Consider the following 19,220-nt stretch of genomic DNA (forward strand, 5'->3'; position numbering starts at 1 on the left):
CTCAAGCAGAGATTTAGATGTCTGGATCCCTACATTATGCCCCGATCGTGTCCTGCATTGTTGTGGTCTGCTGCATATGGCACAACATTGCATTGCAGAGAGATCTGCATTTGGAAGAAGCAGAGCGGCAGCAACAGCAGTCATCATTGGCAAGGTAGAACTAGGGGAAGGAAAGGAAGCGGCTGAGGAAGGAGGGTCACATCTACATCTTGCAGCCAGAATGTCAGAGATATAGAAGTTCTCTAAATGGTTTTTCAATGCAAGATGACGGGAGCTTCTCACAGCCCTGCTTTGATAACTTTGGACAGCGCCCCTCTGCATAACAGTCCTTGTACATTCTTCCTCACACCCTTCATCTTGCATTGAAGAATATTCAAACCATTTAGAGAACTATAACAATGACATTCTGACAATACAGACTCAGAAGTGGCTATGAAACCATACTGCAGACCAAAATGCCAAATGTGATAAAGGTGATTAATTTGATGTCAAACATAATAAATACTTTCCATTCATTTCTCACCTAGGTGATCAGCCTATAGTGCTTTTCTTTAAAGAAGGTTTCCTAACTCTACTATTCCTATGGGGTGCTACCCTAGTGGCCTGAGCAGAGCTAGTGGAAGGTTGCTGTTCCTCATGTGGGGACCCTTGAGATGCTTGTGGCCGGTGACGTCTAGGTGCTCAAGTCTGTGAGGGCTCAGCCATAGGCTGCTGCAACTCCGCTACTGCGGCTGACTTGCTGGCAATATGGCAGGCATTGGTCGAGTTGGGGTGAATGTGAAGAGTTGCTGACTTCCTGAGAGAGGGGTTCTATAGGACCTCAATGCCATTTTCACAAAAAGTAGAAGTAATATGAAGTGCTGGACCCACCCAGTCTTACAGGCATGAAACTGCAATTGGAAGCACTATTTAAATGGGCACTCGCCTGCAAGCAGCCCGAGCATCGGAATCTGTTTGCAGTTCACCCGGTTGGATTTTTTCATAAGTTTTTTGGTTGGAATTTGCTAACTTACAGTTTTCTTCTGCTTCGAAATATTCAAGAAATTCAATGCTCAGGCTGGTAGAAGTTTGGAACTCTCTTCCGCAAACGGCAATTGATGCTGGATCAATTGTTAATTTTAAATCGGAGATTGATAGATTTTTGTTAACCAAAGGTATTAAGGGATATGGAGTTAGGTCACAGATCAGCCATGATCTCTTTGAATGGCGGAACAGGCTCGAGGGGCTGAATGGCCTACTCCTGTTCCTATGTTAAGATGGGAGATATAACCACTCTTTCTGGTTGGAGGAAGAGGAGCAGCAGCGGGTCATGGAACTTAATGAGTTGCAACTGGGGCTGTGAGGAAGGCTGCTCACAGGCAGTCTTACCCTGCCCATGGGGTCTATAGACCCAGAGTCATTTGCGTCCAGTTCTCTGAGGAGCAGTGCATCAAGAGGCACTGCTCCTCCAGAGATGCTGTCACAGCCCTGTGCAGCCTCTTACAATAAGACCTGCTACTCACTCTCCCAGCTGGGCATGCATTGCCTGTGGCAGTTTTGCCTCAGGCTCTTTCCAGGCTGTAGCAGGTGCCATCGGTCACATTAGTCAGTCGGCAGTCCATGCCTGCATCAAGCAGGTCACTGATGCTTTCTTTGCCAAAGCCAATGGTTTTATAACATTCCCCATTACGGCCAGCAGTCAGCAGGAAAGGGTTGTAGGCTTTTCTGCCATAGCAGGCTTCCTCCAAGCTTAGGCTGTGATTGACTGCACCCATGTCACAAGAGGCCTGAGTTCAGAAGAATGCAGAGTTCCTGGAGGGTTGTAGGGCTGGAGGAGGTTACAGAGATAGGGAGGAGTGAGGCTTTGAACACAAGGATGAGCATTTTAAATTGGGGGTGTTGGGGGACTGGAAGTCAAGGTAGGTCTGTTGGGTGAGCAGGACTTGGTGTGGGTTAGGATATGGGCCTCTGAATTTTGGATGAGCTGAATTATATGGAAGGTGAAGGATAGGAGACCATTGGATTAGCTGAGTCTGGAGGTGGCAAAGGTATGGATGAGAGTTTTGGCAGCAGATGGTATGAGGCAGGGACGGAGACGGGTGATGTTACAGAGGTGGAAGTAGGAGGTCTTTGTGATGGAGAGGATATACTTACTATCAAAGGCCCTGCTTATTAAGCAAGTTAATGTTTTCTGAATAGTGCAAACAGTTTCAATTTAGGTGACAAATCATTTCTTAAGACATAAAATTACATTAGAAATAACACTGGTTCATTTAAAATACTGCCTTAATGGAAAACAGATTTAATATTATGGCATACTAATTGGATTTGATGTCAGACATATTAATGCCTCTTGTAGATCTAACCAACAGCTACCGTGTCTTACCTTTGATGGTTTCACCCTTGGTCCTTCTGTGCCTGTTGACATTCTTGGCCTCACTATCTCCTTTGACCTCAAATGGAACTCTTGTATCTCTTCCTTGCTGCAATTACCTACAGGATGCTTGGTTTCCTCTTATGTGAGGTTTTCCTCTGAACCGTTCTTATAACTCTCTATAAAGCCCAAATCCATCCAGGACTTGAATATTTCTCCCATATTTTGGGAGGTTCTTCTAGCACCTCTCTTACGTGCTTGGTTATGATACCAGAAAGGACTGAATGTCTGACAGGTGATCCTTCTCTCAACTCTAGCTCTAACCTGTCTCTCATTGCAAACTTCCTTGCCTCTATTTTATTGATATTACGTGGTCAGTGCTTCTCTGATCTTCACTTTCTCCTAAACTGCAAATATGCCATCTTACAGGCTCTCTTACCGCTCTTAAACCTTAGTGTTGACATCAAGACTCATTGCGCAGTCTCCTACTCTAACGTATTCTTTCCCAGAATATATAAACTCTGGAACTCCTTATTTCCCTGGGTGTTTCCTTCTTCCTGCAATTTTAGGCATTTAAAAGAAAAGCTTGGTATCTTGTGCTCACTATTCAAATTTGCCTTGTCTTCTCCTTTGAATCTTGATGGTGTCCTGCAATGTGCAACTTGGCCCTTCATCTTGGTTGCCAATAAAAAATAATAAATCCATTATAGTCCTGTTGCTGTGTCTTTTGCTTATGTTTGCCAGTTTGGGCACCGGAGTACGTGGTTATCCTTGTTTAGTGCAAAGAAGCTAACCAGAGTCAACTTGAAACCTATGTTTTAATAGCTGTATGTTGCCCATAGGCAAAACGACGAGGAGTATCAGGTTGGGAAAGCAGTCTCAGACAAAGGCCAGCACCACGTATAATTTTCCAGGCAGGAATTTCCTTTCGCCACAAAAAAAAGAAAGAAGATAATAATATGAAACCCAAAAAGGACATGAACATTTCATTGGTATGTACATAAACTGTACGTAAGGTATGTCCATTGAAACAATGTGTTTTTATTAAAACGTTTCTATTCTTAGTTGCAACAGTAGACTTTGATGTCCTCAAAATAGAGATGATATTGATGATCAATTATAAGCAGAGCAGTTATTATTAGGTTCTGTCCAAGCTAAACCTGTGACCAAAAGTGAACCATTAAAATTACTACTACTTATATATAGATAAGTACAAAAGCTGCATATTTGGCACTAGAAATAATAGTATCATGTTGCATAAAGTGCACATTACTGCCAAAATATATAATTCTGCCGTTGATATGTTTAGTACCTTATCCTGCCTAGTTACACCAGTTTCTATTCCCTGCTGATACTGGTTTCCTTATTAGCCTTGGAATTCCTGGGTTGGGGGAGAGCATAGGTTAACAATGAACTATTTGCAGGGCCAGGAATATCTGATGGTGCCAATTTATGCTGGGGTTCCACTGGAGAAGCACCCCGGCATAAATCCCATTCAGTTTCAGGTTGGGGTGAAGGAGCACCTACCGTTACAGTGGCGGCCACATGCAAATGACAAGTTTACATACGGGAAAAAGTCACCCTTCCTAAATTTTGTGATTTTGCCTTCCCACCCAACCTTGAGAATGTGTACCAATGTTTAGAAGGCGGAGTTTGCCAGAATCCATTTCTCAAGGCATAAGTACGTGGTTAAAGGGACACTGTTTAATTGAAATTGCTTGTGGAAACTTGTGGCGATATCTTATAATTCACCGCAGGTATTGCAAAAGATGTCCACTGTCCTACTCAGGAAGACTTCCCCTACATTCTCCATTACCCTTGAAAAACTTTCTATTTCAAGACAATTACCGAGCTCGAATCTGAAGGCTTTCTACTGGGAATCTCACTTTACACGACCTATATTCTGGAGGAAGAGGGGCTGTAAAGGAAGCCAGATCATTCAGGTAGCACAAGAGGCGAGTCAAACCAACTAGCACTACCCTTCCAGCCGGATGTATAGACTCTTTATAGCACTTTGAGACTTTTCCTAGGAAGGAAAGAACTTGTATTTATGGGGATGTCCCAAAGAAGTATTTTTTGAAGTCTAGTCACTGTTTGTTATGTAGGGAAATGCGACAGCCAATTTGTGCACAGCAAAGTCCCACGAACAGCAATGAAATCAATGACCAGATAATCTGTTTTAGTGATGCTTGTGAGCGATGACTATTGGCCAGGACACCCAGAGAACTACCCTGTTGTTCTTGAAATAGTGCCATGGGATCTTTTACGTCCACCTGAGAGGGCAGATGGGGCCATGGTTTAACATCTCATCCGAAAGGCAGAATCTCTGACCGTGCGACACTCCCTCTATTGCACTGTGTTAGTCTAGATTACGTACTCAAGTCTCTGAAGTGAAGTTTGTACCCACGACCTTCTGACTCAGAAGCGAGAGTGCTACCACTGAGGTAAGGCTGACACCCAAGAAGCTCTGTCTCAGGAGGCTGCACTTTAGTCATGAAGCTTTGGAGGAGCTCTGTTTGTTGCTGCAGATAGAGCTGCAACCAAGGTTCTCGACATGTATACCCCTGACAGTGGTGGAGAAAGTGACCTCAGCTCTCCACTTGTATGCCATGGTCTTATTTCAGGGAGCCACAGAGATTTTTTTGTCGGATTAATCAATTTGCTTTGCACTCTTCTATAAGGCAAGACACCAATGCTGTCTTGGCCATGGCTGCTCAATTTATACAATTTGACAGTGCTCCCACACAGATGCCTGAGAGGGCCAACAAATTTAGCAGAATTGCTGAATTTCCCAGGGTTGTCAGAGGGACTGATTGCATTGTGTGCACCAAATGTAAATCCCTATATTTATAAGAACTGAAGAGGCTTCCAGTCCCTGAAGGTGCAGCTAATTTACAATGACAGGTGCAGCTTCTTGCATGTGAATTCATGACTTGCTGGGAGCTGTCATGATGCTTTTATACTTCATCAATCTAGGGTTGTAGCTCTATTTCAACATGAGGGTTAAGAGGCAGGGTGGCTGCATAACATCTGCATCCTCTGGCTTCCTCGTGCTCTGTGTCATTTCCTCATTTACACTATCTGTATCCCCTCAAGTGGATATCTCTGGGCTGCTGAATGCAAGGGAGACAGTGAATGATGGAATGGGCAAGTGGCTGCCTGTGTTGCCAGAGGTAGAGGGAATTGAAGGTTTTGTTCTTCAGCCATCTTCTTTACTGCCTCCTGGCTTTCAGCCTCTGGAGGAAAAGACAGTATTGTTAACTTTGGTATGTCTTAGCAGCATTCTATCTTAATCAGCCACTTTATGGATCTCTCCTGAGGTAAGTGTTAGCTGATGAAGAGTCTCAAGAATACTTAGAAACATTAAACAAGAAAAGGTATATGTTTCCACAGTCTCACATCTTATCGCCAACTGCCAGGCCAGAATTGGTAGCCAATTATGGCCATTGCTTTCTCTTCATGTGCTGTCAAATGTCAGCTGTGGGCACATCCTCATCTAGTAGCCTGGTGTTCCCTGGCATAGTGTGGTTAGGGAGTGCCCATGTATTTCTCTCTGATACAGATATCTGTAATTTTATTCATCTGCAAACACTCTTACTTTTTCCTGACCTAATGATGTCATTAAGCTACTTCCGACACTGCAATAGCTCCTTGGGGTTATGGAGGTCCCACTCACCACTTCCTTCCACATGGTCTGTGCTTTTGCATGTGATGGCTTCTTTCCTGTTTTCCCAACTATTGCAGTCCTCTTTTCTATAATTTGGACCAGCAGCAGTTCCACGCCAGCCTCTGAAAAGCTAGAAACTTGCCTTTTTCCTACTTTAGCTCCATCCATTTTGCTCCCTTCTCTTCAACCCTTTAACTACATGGAGGAGCCCTTTAAACACGGAAGTTTCATCCTTGCTCCGCCCCTTTCCTAATTTTCCGGGCTCCCCTGGCACATCTGGCCTTCCAGTTGGTGGGACACCTGCCCCTGTCCCACCAACATTATTTAAATTAGCTGACCCAGGATTTCTGATGAGGTCTGCCTCCCAGATTTCAGCGGACTTATACTGGCGGAGTTGGGACCCAGGAATTTACAGCCCATTATCTCCTTCACCTTGACTATTAAAGTTATAAAAAATATATTCCTGATCTTACTACTATTTACTGTGTCTCCTGGTCATGAAGCTGCCATGTGCTTAAATCAAGCTGAAACATTGGACCAGGCTTTCCTGTGCATGAGGTATAGTGAAGTCTGAGTATGGCTTAATCCACTGACTAAGGAACCTGAATAGGCTTGTTCGTGATGCACTTGAGGAGCATCAGTTTTCCCATGCACTAGAGTTCATTAAAAATTATTCCATGTACTGTAGTACAATTTTGGGAAGATAGTCCACACCAGCCTACTAGACAACTAACAGTAGAAGGTGTCAGAATTTCAGCCTTTTCTTGGATCCCTATGCCATCTTTCAAAGTATGCTAGCTTTAGTTCTAGTATTATCAGGCCTTCTAATGTATTGAATATAGGTGTTATCGGAATTAGTTGCTATCAAAAATGATAGCCTTTGCTAAAAAAAAATTCTGGATGTTATATTCAATAGGTTGTAGATGATTTCCCCGCCACTTCTCGACAGTCATCCTTGAGTGTTTATAGGTAGCGGAGAACTAAGATTTGAGCAACTGCACTAATACATGTTTTTGATTTTATAAAAGTGAATATGCTTGAGTTTGTCAGAAAATATTCACCAAACTATACAAACTTGGGTAGAATTTGAGTTATTTTCATTCTGAAATGATCATGCCCTGGATGATGCATAACATTTGGATGACTTCGGTCAAAAAGATGAGATTGTAGCTAATTTTTCAATTTACTTTATTTGAAGCGATGTGTAAATATTTAGCAGTTCCACATAGAACTGCTCAAATTGCCTCCAATCTTACCTGTTATTGTTGTGATTCTTTTCACCACAATTCATGGCAATTCAAAGAAAAGCCACAAACCTGATCTCTAGCATCACAGGAAAGACTAGAGAACATTGACCTTTACAGCCTTGTAAGAGACAACTAAGGATTGCTCTTATAGCGGTGTATTAGATAGTAAACAGTATTAAAAAAGTAGAACCGAAACACCACGTCGAAATAAACCATGGTAATAGGACAAGGGGACACAGGTTCAAAGGTGGCAAAAGGGAAATTTAGGATCAGTATCAGGAAATACTTCATGCAAAGCGTGACCAACACACGGAATAGACTTCCGGGCAGAGTATTGAAGGCTAAACTCTAGAATATTTTAAGAAACAGATAACATTATGAGGGAACATATGGTATCTGTGGATGGACAAACTAAGATGGGTCAAATCTTGTGTTTGTAACATCTTGCATCAGGTATTCCATCACTTTTTGTTTCTTTGAAACTGCTTACATTTGGTGGTTGAGAGATGGAAGTGTCTGTGGAGTCTGAATAATGATTATGATGTTGGCAAATTTTTCCTGGATCTTGAATACCTTTTTCATAAGGATTCAATCTGTGTGCAAAACAGGTATATTTTTGACCTATCTTTATGCAAAGCTTAATTACTAGCGTAATTGTCTTCAATACTCACATTAACTCCCATATTATTTAAATGTATTCACACAAAACGTGTGGGAACAATGACCCTGGTTGATGTTTGTATCCAAAGGTATTGGAATGTGCCTCCTAGATCAAGCTATCTTTAAATTTCTCCCAGTGGAATAGGTTCCTTGAGGCGACAGTGGAAACTGTGTGTTTCTCCAAGAAGGAATCGTTCAAGAATATCAGCTCCAGGATACTAAGCTTTGATTTGCCCAGTGGCTATTAGGTAGCACAGTGTGCATTAAATATGCAGCTGATGCATACATTTGTAGCAAAATAAGTATTATTCCTCCATTTTTTAAATTAGCATATGCACTTCAAGAGCCTTCCAGGTAAATTGGATATGTGTTTGTGTAAGCCAGGATCTAAAAGAAACAACTTATGTGGATTGCAAGTAATTTCTGAAATACCATATCCAGTACGGTAAAATATGGTTACATACAGGCCAATTGTGATAACTTCTTCAGAAGGATACCATTTTGAAGAAGAAAAACCATGAAATGCCAAGAGAGGAACTACTTTCTTTTGCCACCTCTACTAATAAATTATTCTCCTGTCACCTCCATTGTTGTTGATAAATTTAATTTTCCATTTGAGTTTTCTTTACCAAATTGGCTTGAGCATATTTAGGTTTTTCTAAATACATTTGCCAACAAGCTGTTGTTGCTTAACATTGAGGATGCAGAGAGAGAGATCCCAAATTAAATTTTACATTGGGTTTATATTGCAGTGCCTCCGTTCATAGGTATCTTTTCATCTGAATGCACGTAAGCAGTGTTTACCTGGCCACACTTGTGCTGGACTGCTATGAACAATTTCCAACATTTTCTGTTTTTATTGCTATGAATACTTGTTAAGTGATTAATATAGAGTTTTATAATTGCAAAATACTGCGGATGCTGGAAATCTGAAATAACAACAGAAAATGCTGGAAATACTCAGCAGGCCAGGCAGCATCCTGGCCTGCTGAGTATTTCCAGCATTTTCTGTTGTTAATATAGAGTTTTAATTGGGGTATAATGCATTCTCTCTCCACCAAGGCTGAGTTTTAAAAGAATAAATCTTTCATTCATAACAGTGAGATTGTATGCATTACATAGTATCACTTGGTGTTTTCTTGCCAAATAATTGAAATAAAAGTGAATTTATGGCTGTAGAATGCAAATTCAGGTTTTTGGGTCCAGTTCCTTGTGCGGTAATTACTTTGTTTCAGCTAGATTTTTGAGAGGTAGACACCAGTGGAGACAAGGGACTACCTCCATGGAAGAGAGTAAAAATCAGAGGACAAGCCAACTATATCCTTCCCTTATACCTTGTCCTTTCTCCTTATGCTTGTGTCTTCTGTTAGCTTAACTTGAGACATAGAATCATATGAAGAATGGATAAAGGACCATCAGGGCCATTCATGTCCATCTGTCCATTAGATGGTGCAACCTTGTATACCACCCTCTCCAATTGATGGTATTGCTAAATCCTGAGAGACAAAAAAAGGAAAATAAAATCTGTGGCTAATTTCAGGAAAAATTCAGGGGAAATATAATAGTTTTCCGAATGAAAGGATCCAAATCAATGTTCCCTCTATTTTCATTTTTGTGCACGGCCCCATAAAATTTGCTGCGCGTCGCGCATGCATGGTCTCGTCCAACAGCTTGTGAGCAGCCTGCACGGGACCTCCCAATTGCGCGGCTGCACGCCCACACACCTTAGGGGGAACATTGATCCAAAGTCACTCTTAAAAGGAGGAAAAGTATGTAGGCTAAGAAGTGTGGGAAAGGGAGAAGTGGACACAAAAGCCATTTGAATGTGTTTACTGCTAAACAAAATTAAGTACTTGTAGTAGCTATCAAAAGCTTTGGAAAGAATAATTCACTCTGTGCCAGATCATAAAGGTTTACTACAGGCGATAGGGTATATGGATGATAATTGTCACTTATAATTACTAATGTTGACATAAGTGACAGTCTTCAAATGCAGCCAAATAATATTGCAATACTGTGTTCACATTCTAGAGCTGTCTAACAAACATATTCCCTGCCATATTTGGGATGATCCTTTTTGGTTCCAATCAGAAAGTTACAAAATGGGAGAAATGGTAAATCTTAATTTTTTTTTTTATTCGTATATGGGATGTGGGTGTCGCTGGCAAAGCCAGCATTTATTGCCCATCCCTAATTGCCCTTGAGAAGGCGGTGCTCAGGTGCCGCCTTGAACCGCTGCAGTCTGTGTGGTGAAGTACTCCCACAGTGCTGTTAGGGAGGGAGTTCCAGGATTTTGACCCAGCGACAATGAAGGATCGGCGATATACTTCTAAGTCAGGATGGTGTGTGACTTGGAGGGGAACTTGGAAGTAGTGGTGTTCCCATGAGCCTATTGCCCTTGTCCTTCTAGGTAGAAGAGGTCGTGGGTTTGGGAGGTGCTGCCGAAGAAGCCTTGGCGAGTTGCTGCAGTGCATCTTGTGGATGGTACACACTGCAGCCACGGTACGTTGGTGATGGAGGGAGTGAATGTTTAAGGTGGTGGATGGGGTGCCAATCAAGTGGGCTGCCTTGTCCTGGATGGAGTCGAGCTTCTTGAGTGTTGTTGGAGCTGCACTCATCCAGGCAAGTGGAGAGTATTCCATCACACTCCTGACTTGTGCCTTGTAGATGGTGGAAAGGCTTTGGGGAGTCAGGAGGTGAGGCACTCGCCACAGAATACCTAGCCTCTGACCTGCTCTTGTTGCCACAGTATTTATGTGGCTGGTCCAGTTAAGTTTCTGGTCAATGGTGACCCCCAGGATGTTGATGGTGGGGGATTCGGCAATGGTAATACCATTGAATGTCATGAGGATGTGGTTAGACTCTCGTTTGTTGGAGATAGTCACTGCCTGGCACTTGTGTGGCGCGAATGTTACCTGCCACTTATCAACCCAAGCCTTAACGTCGTCCAGGTCTTGTTGCATGCGGGCATGGGCTGCTTCATTATCTGAGGATTTGTGAATGGCGCTGAGCACTGTGCAGTCTGTGATGAAATATTCCATTCATCACTCATCAGTATTTCTCTGCCTGTGACTGTGGTTGGTTTCAGTTTCATTTCCATTGTATTGTACTGTGTGTAGGGCTCCGCCCATACCTGGCTCCTATGTAAGCTGGCCCAGCCTGCAGCACATCCAGTACGGCAGACCTCTGGATGGAAGATACATTCTCCTCTGTGTGTTACCTTCTAAGTCAATAAAAGCCTTGTTTTGTTTCGCTAACATCGAGTCTCGGATTTATTGAGGCACATCAATTTTATTGACTTAATTTTCAACACAATGGATCAACTCTTGAAACCCAAATGTTTGGATTTGGACCAGCATGCTTCGGACGCATCGGCACGCTTCGGACACTGGTTTATGTGTATGGAATTCTTCCTGGACAATTCCGCAGCCGTCAAAGACGCTACGGACGCTGCGAGTATGAAACTCGGAATTCTGCGGAATTGGGTAAGCCACCGAGTTTACCCCCTCATCCAAGACGCCGACACGTACCCGGCCGCCTGCGACATCTTAAAGGCGCATTACCAGCAGCCTACGAATGAGATGTATGCTAGGCATCTGCTCGCTACTCGCGCACAGCGACCTGGGGAATCGGTGGAGGAGTTCCTAGGCACCCTGAAAACGCTTGGCAAAGACTGCAAGTGCCAAGATGTAAAAGCCGCAGTGTACACTGACGAGCTTGTTCGCGATGCCTTTATCACAGGCCTCAGCTCCACTTACATCCGGCAGAGACTGCTGGAAAAAACAGGATTGGACCTGAAACAGGCTGCGGACACAGCACGATCCCTGGATGTGGCCCAGAGAAACTCGGACGCCTACTCTTCAGCCCGCGCCGTCCACGCCGCCACGTGGGCACCAAGGGCGCTGCCATCTTGGAAGGCATCTTCCCCGCCCGGCAGCCCGACACCGTCGGGGCCCCGCTCTCCCCCCAGAAGCCCTACGACAGCCGCGACGCGTCGGGGACCCAACTGCTACTTCTGCGGGCAGCCGAAGCACACCAGAAACCTGTGCCCGGCGAAAGGCACCACCTGCTTTAAGTGCGGTAAGAAGGGGCACTTCGGGAAGGTGTGCAGAGGGAACCCCGCCGGAAAACCCGCCACCGCCGCGTGTGCGCCGTGGGAGCGGCCATCTTGGACGCCATCTTGCCCAACCTCGTGGGGTCCGCCATCTTGTGAGCAGACAGCGTGGACGCCATCTTGTCTCGATCAGGACCCTACAGTGGCATCGGTCACAGTGGACCAGACCAGGCCGCACCCGCTATCCAAATCAATGGTGGACATCGAGGTAAACGGGTGCAGGGTTAAATGTTTAATTGACAGTGGAAGCACGGAGAGTTTTATCCACCCTGAACTGGTACAACAACTCTCCCTAAAGGTGGTCCCTACTCGGGGTACCATCTCTATGGCTGATAAAACCCAGACATCGACCATTATGGGTTACTGCACGGTACAATTGTCCGTTAATGGAACTGTATACGATAATTTTAAAGTATTAATCATGAAGAATCTATGTGCGAGCGTGATCTTGGGCCTGGATTTCCAGTGCTACCACCAAAGCATCACGCTCAATTACGGTGGGTCCCAGCCGCCCCTCACAGTGTGCGGTCTGGCTACCCTGAAGGTAAAGCCGCCTTCGCTATTCGCGAACCTTACCCCTAACTGCCGGCCAATAGCGACCAAAAGCAGGAGGTACAGCTGGGAGGACAGGCGGTTTATCGCGACCGAGGTAGACAGGCTCCTGAGAGCGCATTATTGAACGCAGCAATAGCCCGTGGCGCGCCCAAGTGGTGGTGGTAAGGGGTAGCGAGAAGAAACGGATGGTGATCGACTATAGCCAAACGATCAACAGGTACACCCAGCTAGACGCCTACCCGCTACCCCGCATATCAGAAATGGTGAACCAAATCGCCCAATACTGGGTGTTCTCCACCATCGACCTCAAGTCAGCGTACCACCAGCTCCCTATCAGACCAGAGGACCGCCCGTACACCGCCTTCGAGGCGAACGGACGCCTCTACCAATTCCTCAGAGTCCCCTTTGGGGTGACGAATGGGGTCTCGGTCTTCCAGAGGGAGATGGACCGCATGGTCGATGACCACCACTTGCAGGCAACCTTCCCCTACCTCGACAACGTCCCCATCTGCGGTCACAACCAGCAGGATCACGACTCGAACCTCGAGAGGTTCCTGAAAACCGCACAAAAACTCAACCTCACCTACAACGAGGACAAGTGCGTTTACAACACCACGCGCCTCTGCATACTAGGCAGCGTGGTGGAGAATGGGGAAATCGGACCAGACCCCGACCGATTGCGCCCCCTACGGGAGCTGCCCCTGCCCAACACTCCCAAAGCCCTGAAAAGGTGCCTGGGGTTAATTTCTTATTATTCCCAATGGGTCTCCAACTACTCCGACAAAGCCTGCCCCCTCTTGAAAGCATCCTCTTTTCCGCTCTCTGCTGAGGCCCATGCCGCCTTCAAAAGCATTAAGCAGGATATTGAGCGTGCCACGCTACAGGCAGTGGACGAGAACACTCCCTTTCAAGTGGAAAGTGATGCGTCTGACTTTGCCTTGGCGGCCACCCTCAACCAGGCGGGGCGGCCCGTAGCTTTCTTCTCGAGGACCCTCCAAGGGCCCGAGATCAGACACTCCTCCGTAGAAAAGGAGGCCCAAGCCATCGTGGAGGCAGTGCGCCACTGGCGCCACTACCTAGCCGGCAAACGCTTCACCCTACTTACCGACCAGCGGTCGGTAGCGTTTATGTTCAATAATAAACAGAGGGGGAAGATTAAAAATGATAAGATTCTTAGGTGGCGGATTGAGCTCTCCACCTTCGATTATGACATCATTTACCGGCCAGGGGCCCTTAACGAATCCCTCGACACCCTCTCACGAGGGATGTGTGCCAGCGCCACCGGGGATCGGCTACAGACCCTCCACAATGACCTCTGCCACCCAGGGGTCACGCGGCTGTTCCACTTCATAAAGTCCCGCAACTTACCCTACTCGATTGAGGAAGTTCGGTCCCTGACCAGGAACTGTCGCACTTGCGCCGAGTGCAAGCCTCGGTTCTACCGCCCAGATAGAGCCCACTTAATCAAAGCTACACGGCCCTTTGAGCGGCTCAGCTTAGATTTCAAGGGCCCCCTCCCGTCCGTCGACCGCAATGTTTACTTCCTGAACATTGTGGACGAATACTCTCGTTTCCCATTCGCCTTCCCCTGCCCAGACATGACCAGTGCCACGGTCATTAAATGCCTCAACAGCCTGTTCTGCCTGTTCGGTATGCCGAGCTACATCCATACGGATAGGGGGGCGTCCTTCATGAGTGAAGAGCTACGCCAGTACATGCTGTCCAGGGGGATCGCCACGAGCCGTACCACCAGCTACAACCCCCGGGGTAACGGTCAAGTGGAGCGAGAGAACGGGACAGTATGGAAAGCAGTCACTCTAGCTCTAAGGACCAAAGGCCTCCCTATCTCCCGCTGGCAGGAAGTCCTCCCAGATGTGCTCCATTCGATACGGTCGCTATTGTGTACTGCCACTAATGCCACGCCTCACGAGCGAATGTTTGTCTTTCCCCGGAAATCCACCTCAGGCGTATCCATGCCGTCATGGCTCTCCACCCCAGGTCCGGTATTCGTGCGAAGGCATGTGAGGGGCCACAAGACGGACCCTCTCGTGGAGTCAGTGCACCTACTCCACGCCAACCCCCAATACGCGTATGTCCGGCACGCCGACGGAAGGGAGGACACCGTGTCCATAAAAGACGTCGCCCCAGCCGGTAACGACAACAACCACGACAACAGCAGCAACAACGACCACAGCAACTCTTACCCACCCACTACTCTTTCATCACCCCCGGAAGAACATCGACCAACGGTACCCCCACCAACTACCCCTTCAACAACCCTGGCGGCACCCCCGGCAGAGACCCAGGAGGCCACCGGGGACACCCAGCTGACACCCGCGGCACCACAACAGCCACGTCGGTCGCAGAGGACTATCAAACCCCCGAACAGACTAAATCTATAGAAGGGGTGAATGTGATGAAATATTCCATTCATCACTCATCAGTATTTCTCTGCCTGTGCCTGTGGTTGGTTTCAGTTTCATTTCCATTGTATTGTACTGTGTGTAGGGCTCCGCCCATACCTGGCTCCTATGTAAGCTGGCCCAGCCTGCAGCACATCCAGTACGGCAGACCTCTGGATGGAAGATACATTCTCCTCTGTGTGTTACCTTCTAAGTCAATAAAAGCCTTGTTTTGTTTCGCTAACATCGAGTCTCGGATTTATTGAGGCACATCACAGTCTTCAGTGAACATCCCCGTTTCTGACCTTATGTTGGAGGGAAGATCATTGATGAAGCAGCTGAAGATGGTTGGGCCTAGGGCACTGCCCTGAGGAACTCCTGCAGTGATGTCCTGGGGCTGTGATGATTGACCTTCAACCACCACAACCATCTTCCTTTGTGATAGGTATGACTCCTGCCAGTGGAGCGTTTCCCCCCCCCCCCCCCCGATTCCCATTGACTTCAGTTTTACTAGGGCTCCTTGATGCCACACTCGGTCAAATGCTGCCTGGATGTCAAAGGCAGTCACTCTCACCTCACCTCTGGAATTCAGCTCCTTTGTCCATGTTTGGACCAAGGCTGTAATAAGGTTGGGAACCGAGTGGTCTTGGCAGAACCCAAACTGGACATCTGTGAGCAGGTTATTGGTGAGTAAGTGCCGCTTGCTAGCACTGTCGATGACACCTTCCATCAATTTGCTGATAAGTATTTTTTTATTTCAATAAATAATTAAGTGTCTGTAATTTTCTCTTCTCCTGAGGTTTTACTTCTACATGCACTTTCAGACGGGAAGATGGATATGCAAGGTTCATCAATAATTTTATGAATCTGTGCTCCCAGCATGGAGTTTTATGTGCTAGAAGCGCATATTGGAAATTCAGGTATAGCAGTAAATGGGCCCCACAGGGTTTTCCATCAGTTAAAATTCATGGCTGCAAAATCCCGAAGGGTTGTTGACATCACACTTTCTTGATATGTGTTCCTGGAGAGCAAATCTCTACATCAGAAGTGCAAATTTGTAAATACCTTACAGTGAAAGCTTTGACAGTGGAGAAGATTTAATGGCAATAGTGCATTTCACCATTTTGCTTGGCAGAGAGTCATTTTTTATTGACTTGTGCTTATTGCCCATTCTTGACTGCTTTGAGAAGGTGGTGGAGAAACTTCTCCTTGAACCATTTTAGTTCTTGTGCAGATGGTGCTCCCACAATGGTGTTTAGGCAGAGCATTCTAGGATATTGACTCAACAACGACAAAAGAGTGGCAATATATGTCATAGTCAGAATGGTGTGTGACTTGGAGGGAAACTCGGAGGTGATGGTGTTCTCATACATTGATACTCTTGCCCTTCCTGGAGGTAGAGGTCACAGGGGAGGTCGAAGTAACATTGCTGAGTTGCTACAGTGCATCCTGTAGATCCTGCATAATACAACCACAGTGTGCTAGTGCTGGAGGGGGGTGGTTAATGAGCCAGGTGCCAAACGTGCCAATCAGGTGAACTGTTCTTTCCTGGATGCTGTTAAGCTTCTTGAATGTTGTTGCGGCTGCACCCATTCAGGTGAGTGGTGAGTATTCCATCACATTCCTGACTTTTGAGCCTTGTAGATGGTGGAGAGACTTTGCTGAGTCAGGAGGTGATTGACTTGTTGTAGATTACCCAGCCACTGCCTTACTCTTTTAATTACAGTGTTGATATGGCTGAACCAGTTAAGCTTCTGGTTAGTGTACCCTCAAGATGATGCTGTTAAGATGGCTAGATTTTCTCTTGTTCGAGATGGTCATCACCTATGTGGTGCGAATGTTGCCTGCCACTGTCGGCCAAAGTGTGGTTATTATCCAGGTTGTGTTGTATGCTATCATGGGCTGTTTCATTAATGGAGGAGTTGTGAATGGAGCTGAACACTGTGGAATTATCGGCGAACAGCCCCGCCCCTCACCTTATGATGGAGGGAAGATCGTTGATGGCAGCTTTGGAGAAGCCAATTCTTCTGACGCAGAGCTCCTCTACAGAACCTGTGTGGGATGTAAATTCTGGGTTGGGGGGGGGCTGGTGGGTGCTTCGGAGGTCTGAAAATCTTTGGGTGGACTGAGACAGTAGCACTCGGTCAAAAAGAAGTGCAGATCTCAGTAAGGGCAAAGCAAAAAAAAAAAAGGATGAAAAAGTGTTTCCAAAGGCCAGCAATCATGAAGCAAAGTTTGGGGACTCTTCAAAGCTCTCACACTCATCCCCTCCACCTAGGTCAGGTGACAGAGGGAGCTGATGGGCCTCTTTTGGGTTTAAGTTATCCAGAATACAATAGGGGCACAAAACCAAGAAAGTTGTGTCTATAGCGCCAGTGTTGACTGGCACTGATATACAAATGAGCCCAACAGGGGCTGGATGGGCAGATCACAGGAAGGGCCAAGAGATTGAAATAACTTGGGGGAAGTGATTCAAGGTGCACAGATGGCAGAAATCACTTCTGCTTGAGTTTCCTCATTTAAAAGCAATAATAGGCCACTGCAGCAGCATAAGTATACCAGAAACAACAAGGAAATTTACCCCTTTAGTTTCTTTGTTTAATTGTTTGAAATGTTAATCCTGAATTTAACTTTTTTCAGTAGCACAGCATTAAATTTGATGTTCTGTATTTTGGATGGAAAACATACAGACTTAATTTTAACTGAACGTGTTTTGCTCTCACATTGATGACATGTTTCCTGCTTTGTGGTATGCTTTTGTGGTTATTGTGACCTATTCTCACTAAAATTAGATTTCACTACTGAGTTTCAATAGGAATGGCGATAGGTGAGAGATTTAATCAGCAGCTTCATATACTTTCTGATGTAGTAATGCTGATTTGCATAAAACAGAGTAACTCTTGCATTATGTATAATAAGAGTTTATAATCAGGTATAGTCAGAGATTGTTGGATTTTACTAAGTTATCATAATCGATGGAAAATAAGTTGTTTCTGACTATAAAGTGCTGATTCTAAGATCCTGCATCTCCAGCAGGGAGCCGCGCTTGACTTGAGTGTGAGACGGAGAATCAGGGCTGCAGTGTTATTAGATGTGTCCCTTCAAATGCAACTCCCCCCTGCATGATCAAACCTTAAATTCCATTCTGCTTTGTTAGAGGTGTAGGTGCCCATGGTCCAAAAACTGAGAAAGTCAACCTTTTGCACTTCATGCCAAATATAACTTACACTGATTAGTGGAAAATATTTAAATGAAGTAGAAATGCTCGATGGATTGTAAAAAGGGGTGTTCATGATACAATTATCATCTGGACTCGGCACTGGATGGGCAATAATGGTGATTACAACAACAACAACAACTTGCATTTATATGGCACCTTTACCATAGAAAAACATCCCAAGACGCTTCATAGAATTGTAATCAGATAAAAAAATGACACAAACCAAGGAAGGCGATATTACAGGGGGGGGGGGGTGGGGGTGGGCAGGCAGGTGGAGGGGGAGGCGTGACTGAAAGCTTTGTCAAGGAGGTGGGTTTTAAGAAGGGTCTTAAAAGAGGAGAGAATGCTGGAACATTTATAAATGAATATCAGTGTTATTATTGGTAGTAAGTTACACAAAAATGAATACTGTACTTACTAGAGGCAAAAGCCAAGCTCAATGTGAGAAGATTTTAAAGAGGTAGAAAGCCACTGGCACTAATATAAAAGCACTTATTCATAGAGGTAGAAGGCTGGATGGTAAAGCATTGTGGGCTTAAAATGCCATGATTTCTTTGAGGCAACAGTGTGATGATTCTGGCATAGGAGGTAGGAATTTGGGGTTATGCCTGTTCTAAAGTAAAACTTCCAGTGGAAGTGGTTGTTAGTAAAGTTTGCACCCATCCCCAAAGTGTACGCTAATGACAACCTAATGAAGGAAGCTACTGCTGTCCAAAAAATTCCAGCATTTATACAAGAATTGCACCTGACTTAATTTAAGCCTGTAGAAAAGAGAGGTTAGTTATCTTCATGACTAAGTAATTACAAAAATTCAGGGGGTAATTGTAGAAACTGACTGGATCAGAATGGCTGCCTGTTTAACACCATGGCTGATTTTACTTTCCACTGACTCCTTTATCTCTTCTCACTGAAATCTCTTTCTTTACGAACTCTGGAAAACAAAATGGTGCTATTTTGATTTGGCACTCATCTGTCTGCTTACCCCTGTCACTAACAGCTAAC

General features: G+C 45.4%; 1 protein-coding gene across 1 annotated transcript in view; it reads left to right on the plus strand.

The window, feature by feature from the left end:
- The window catches only part of LOC147108756 (DNA (cytosine-5)-methyltransferase 3A-like), a 289,893-nt gene that overhangs the window by 111,321 nt on the left and 159,352 nt on the right, over positions 1 to 19,220 (plus strand). Inside the window, exon 5 of the mRNA XM_086005535.1 lies at positions 3,196 to 3,345. Within this exon, the coding sequence (XP_085861661.1) occupies positions 3,196 to 3,345 (150 nt within the window). The remainder of the gene's footprint in view (positions 1 to 3,195; positions 3,346 to 19,220) is intronic.

Source organism: Somniosus microcephalus, chromosome 13 (genome assembly GCF_052327205.1).
Source record: "Somniosus microcephalus isolate GS21.2 chromosome 13, FLI_Smic_1.0, whole genome shotgun sequence".
Classification (NCBI taxonomy): Eukaryota; Metazoa; Chordata; class Chondrichthyes; order Squaliformes; family Somniosidae; genus Somniosus; species Somniosus microcephalus.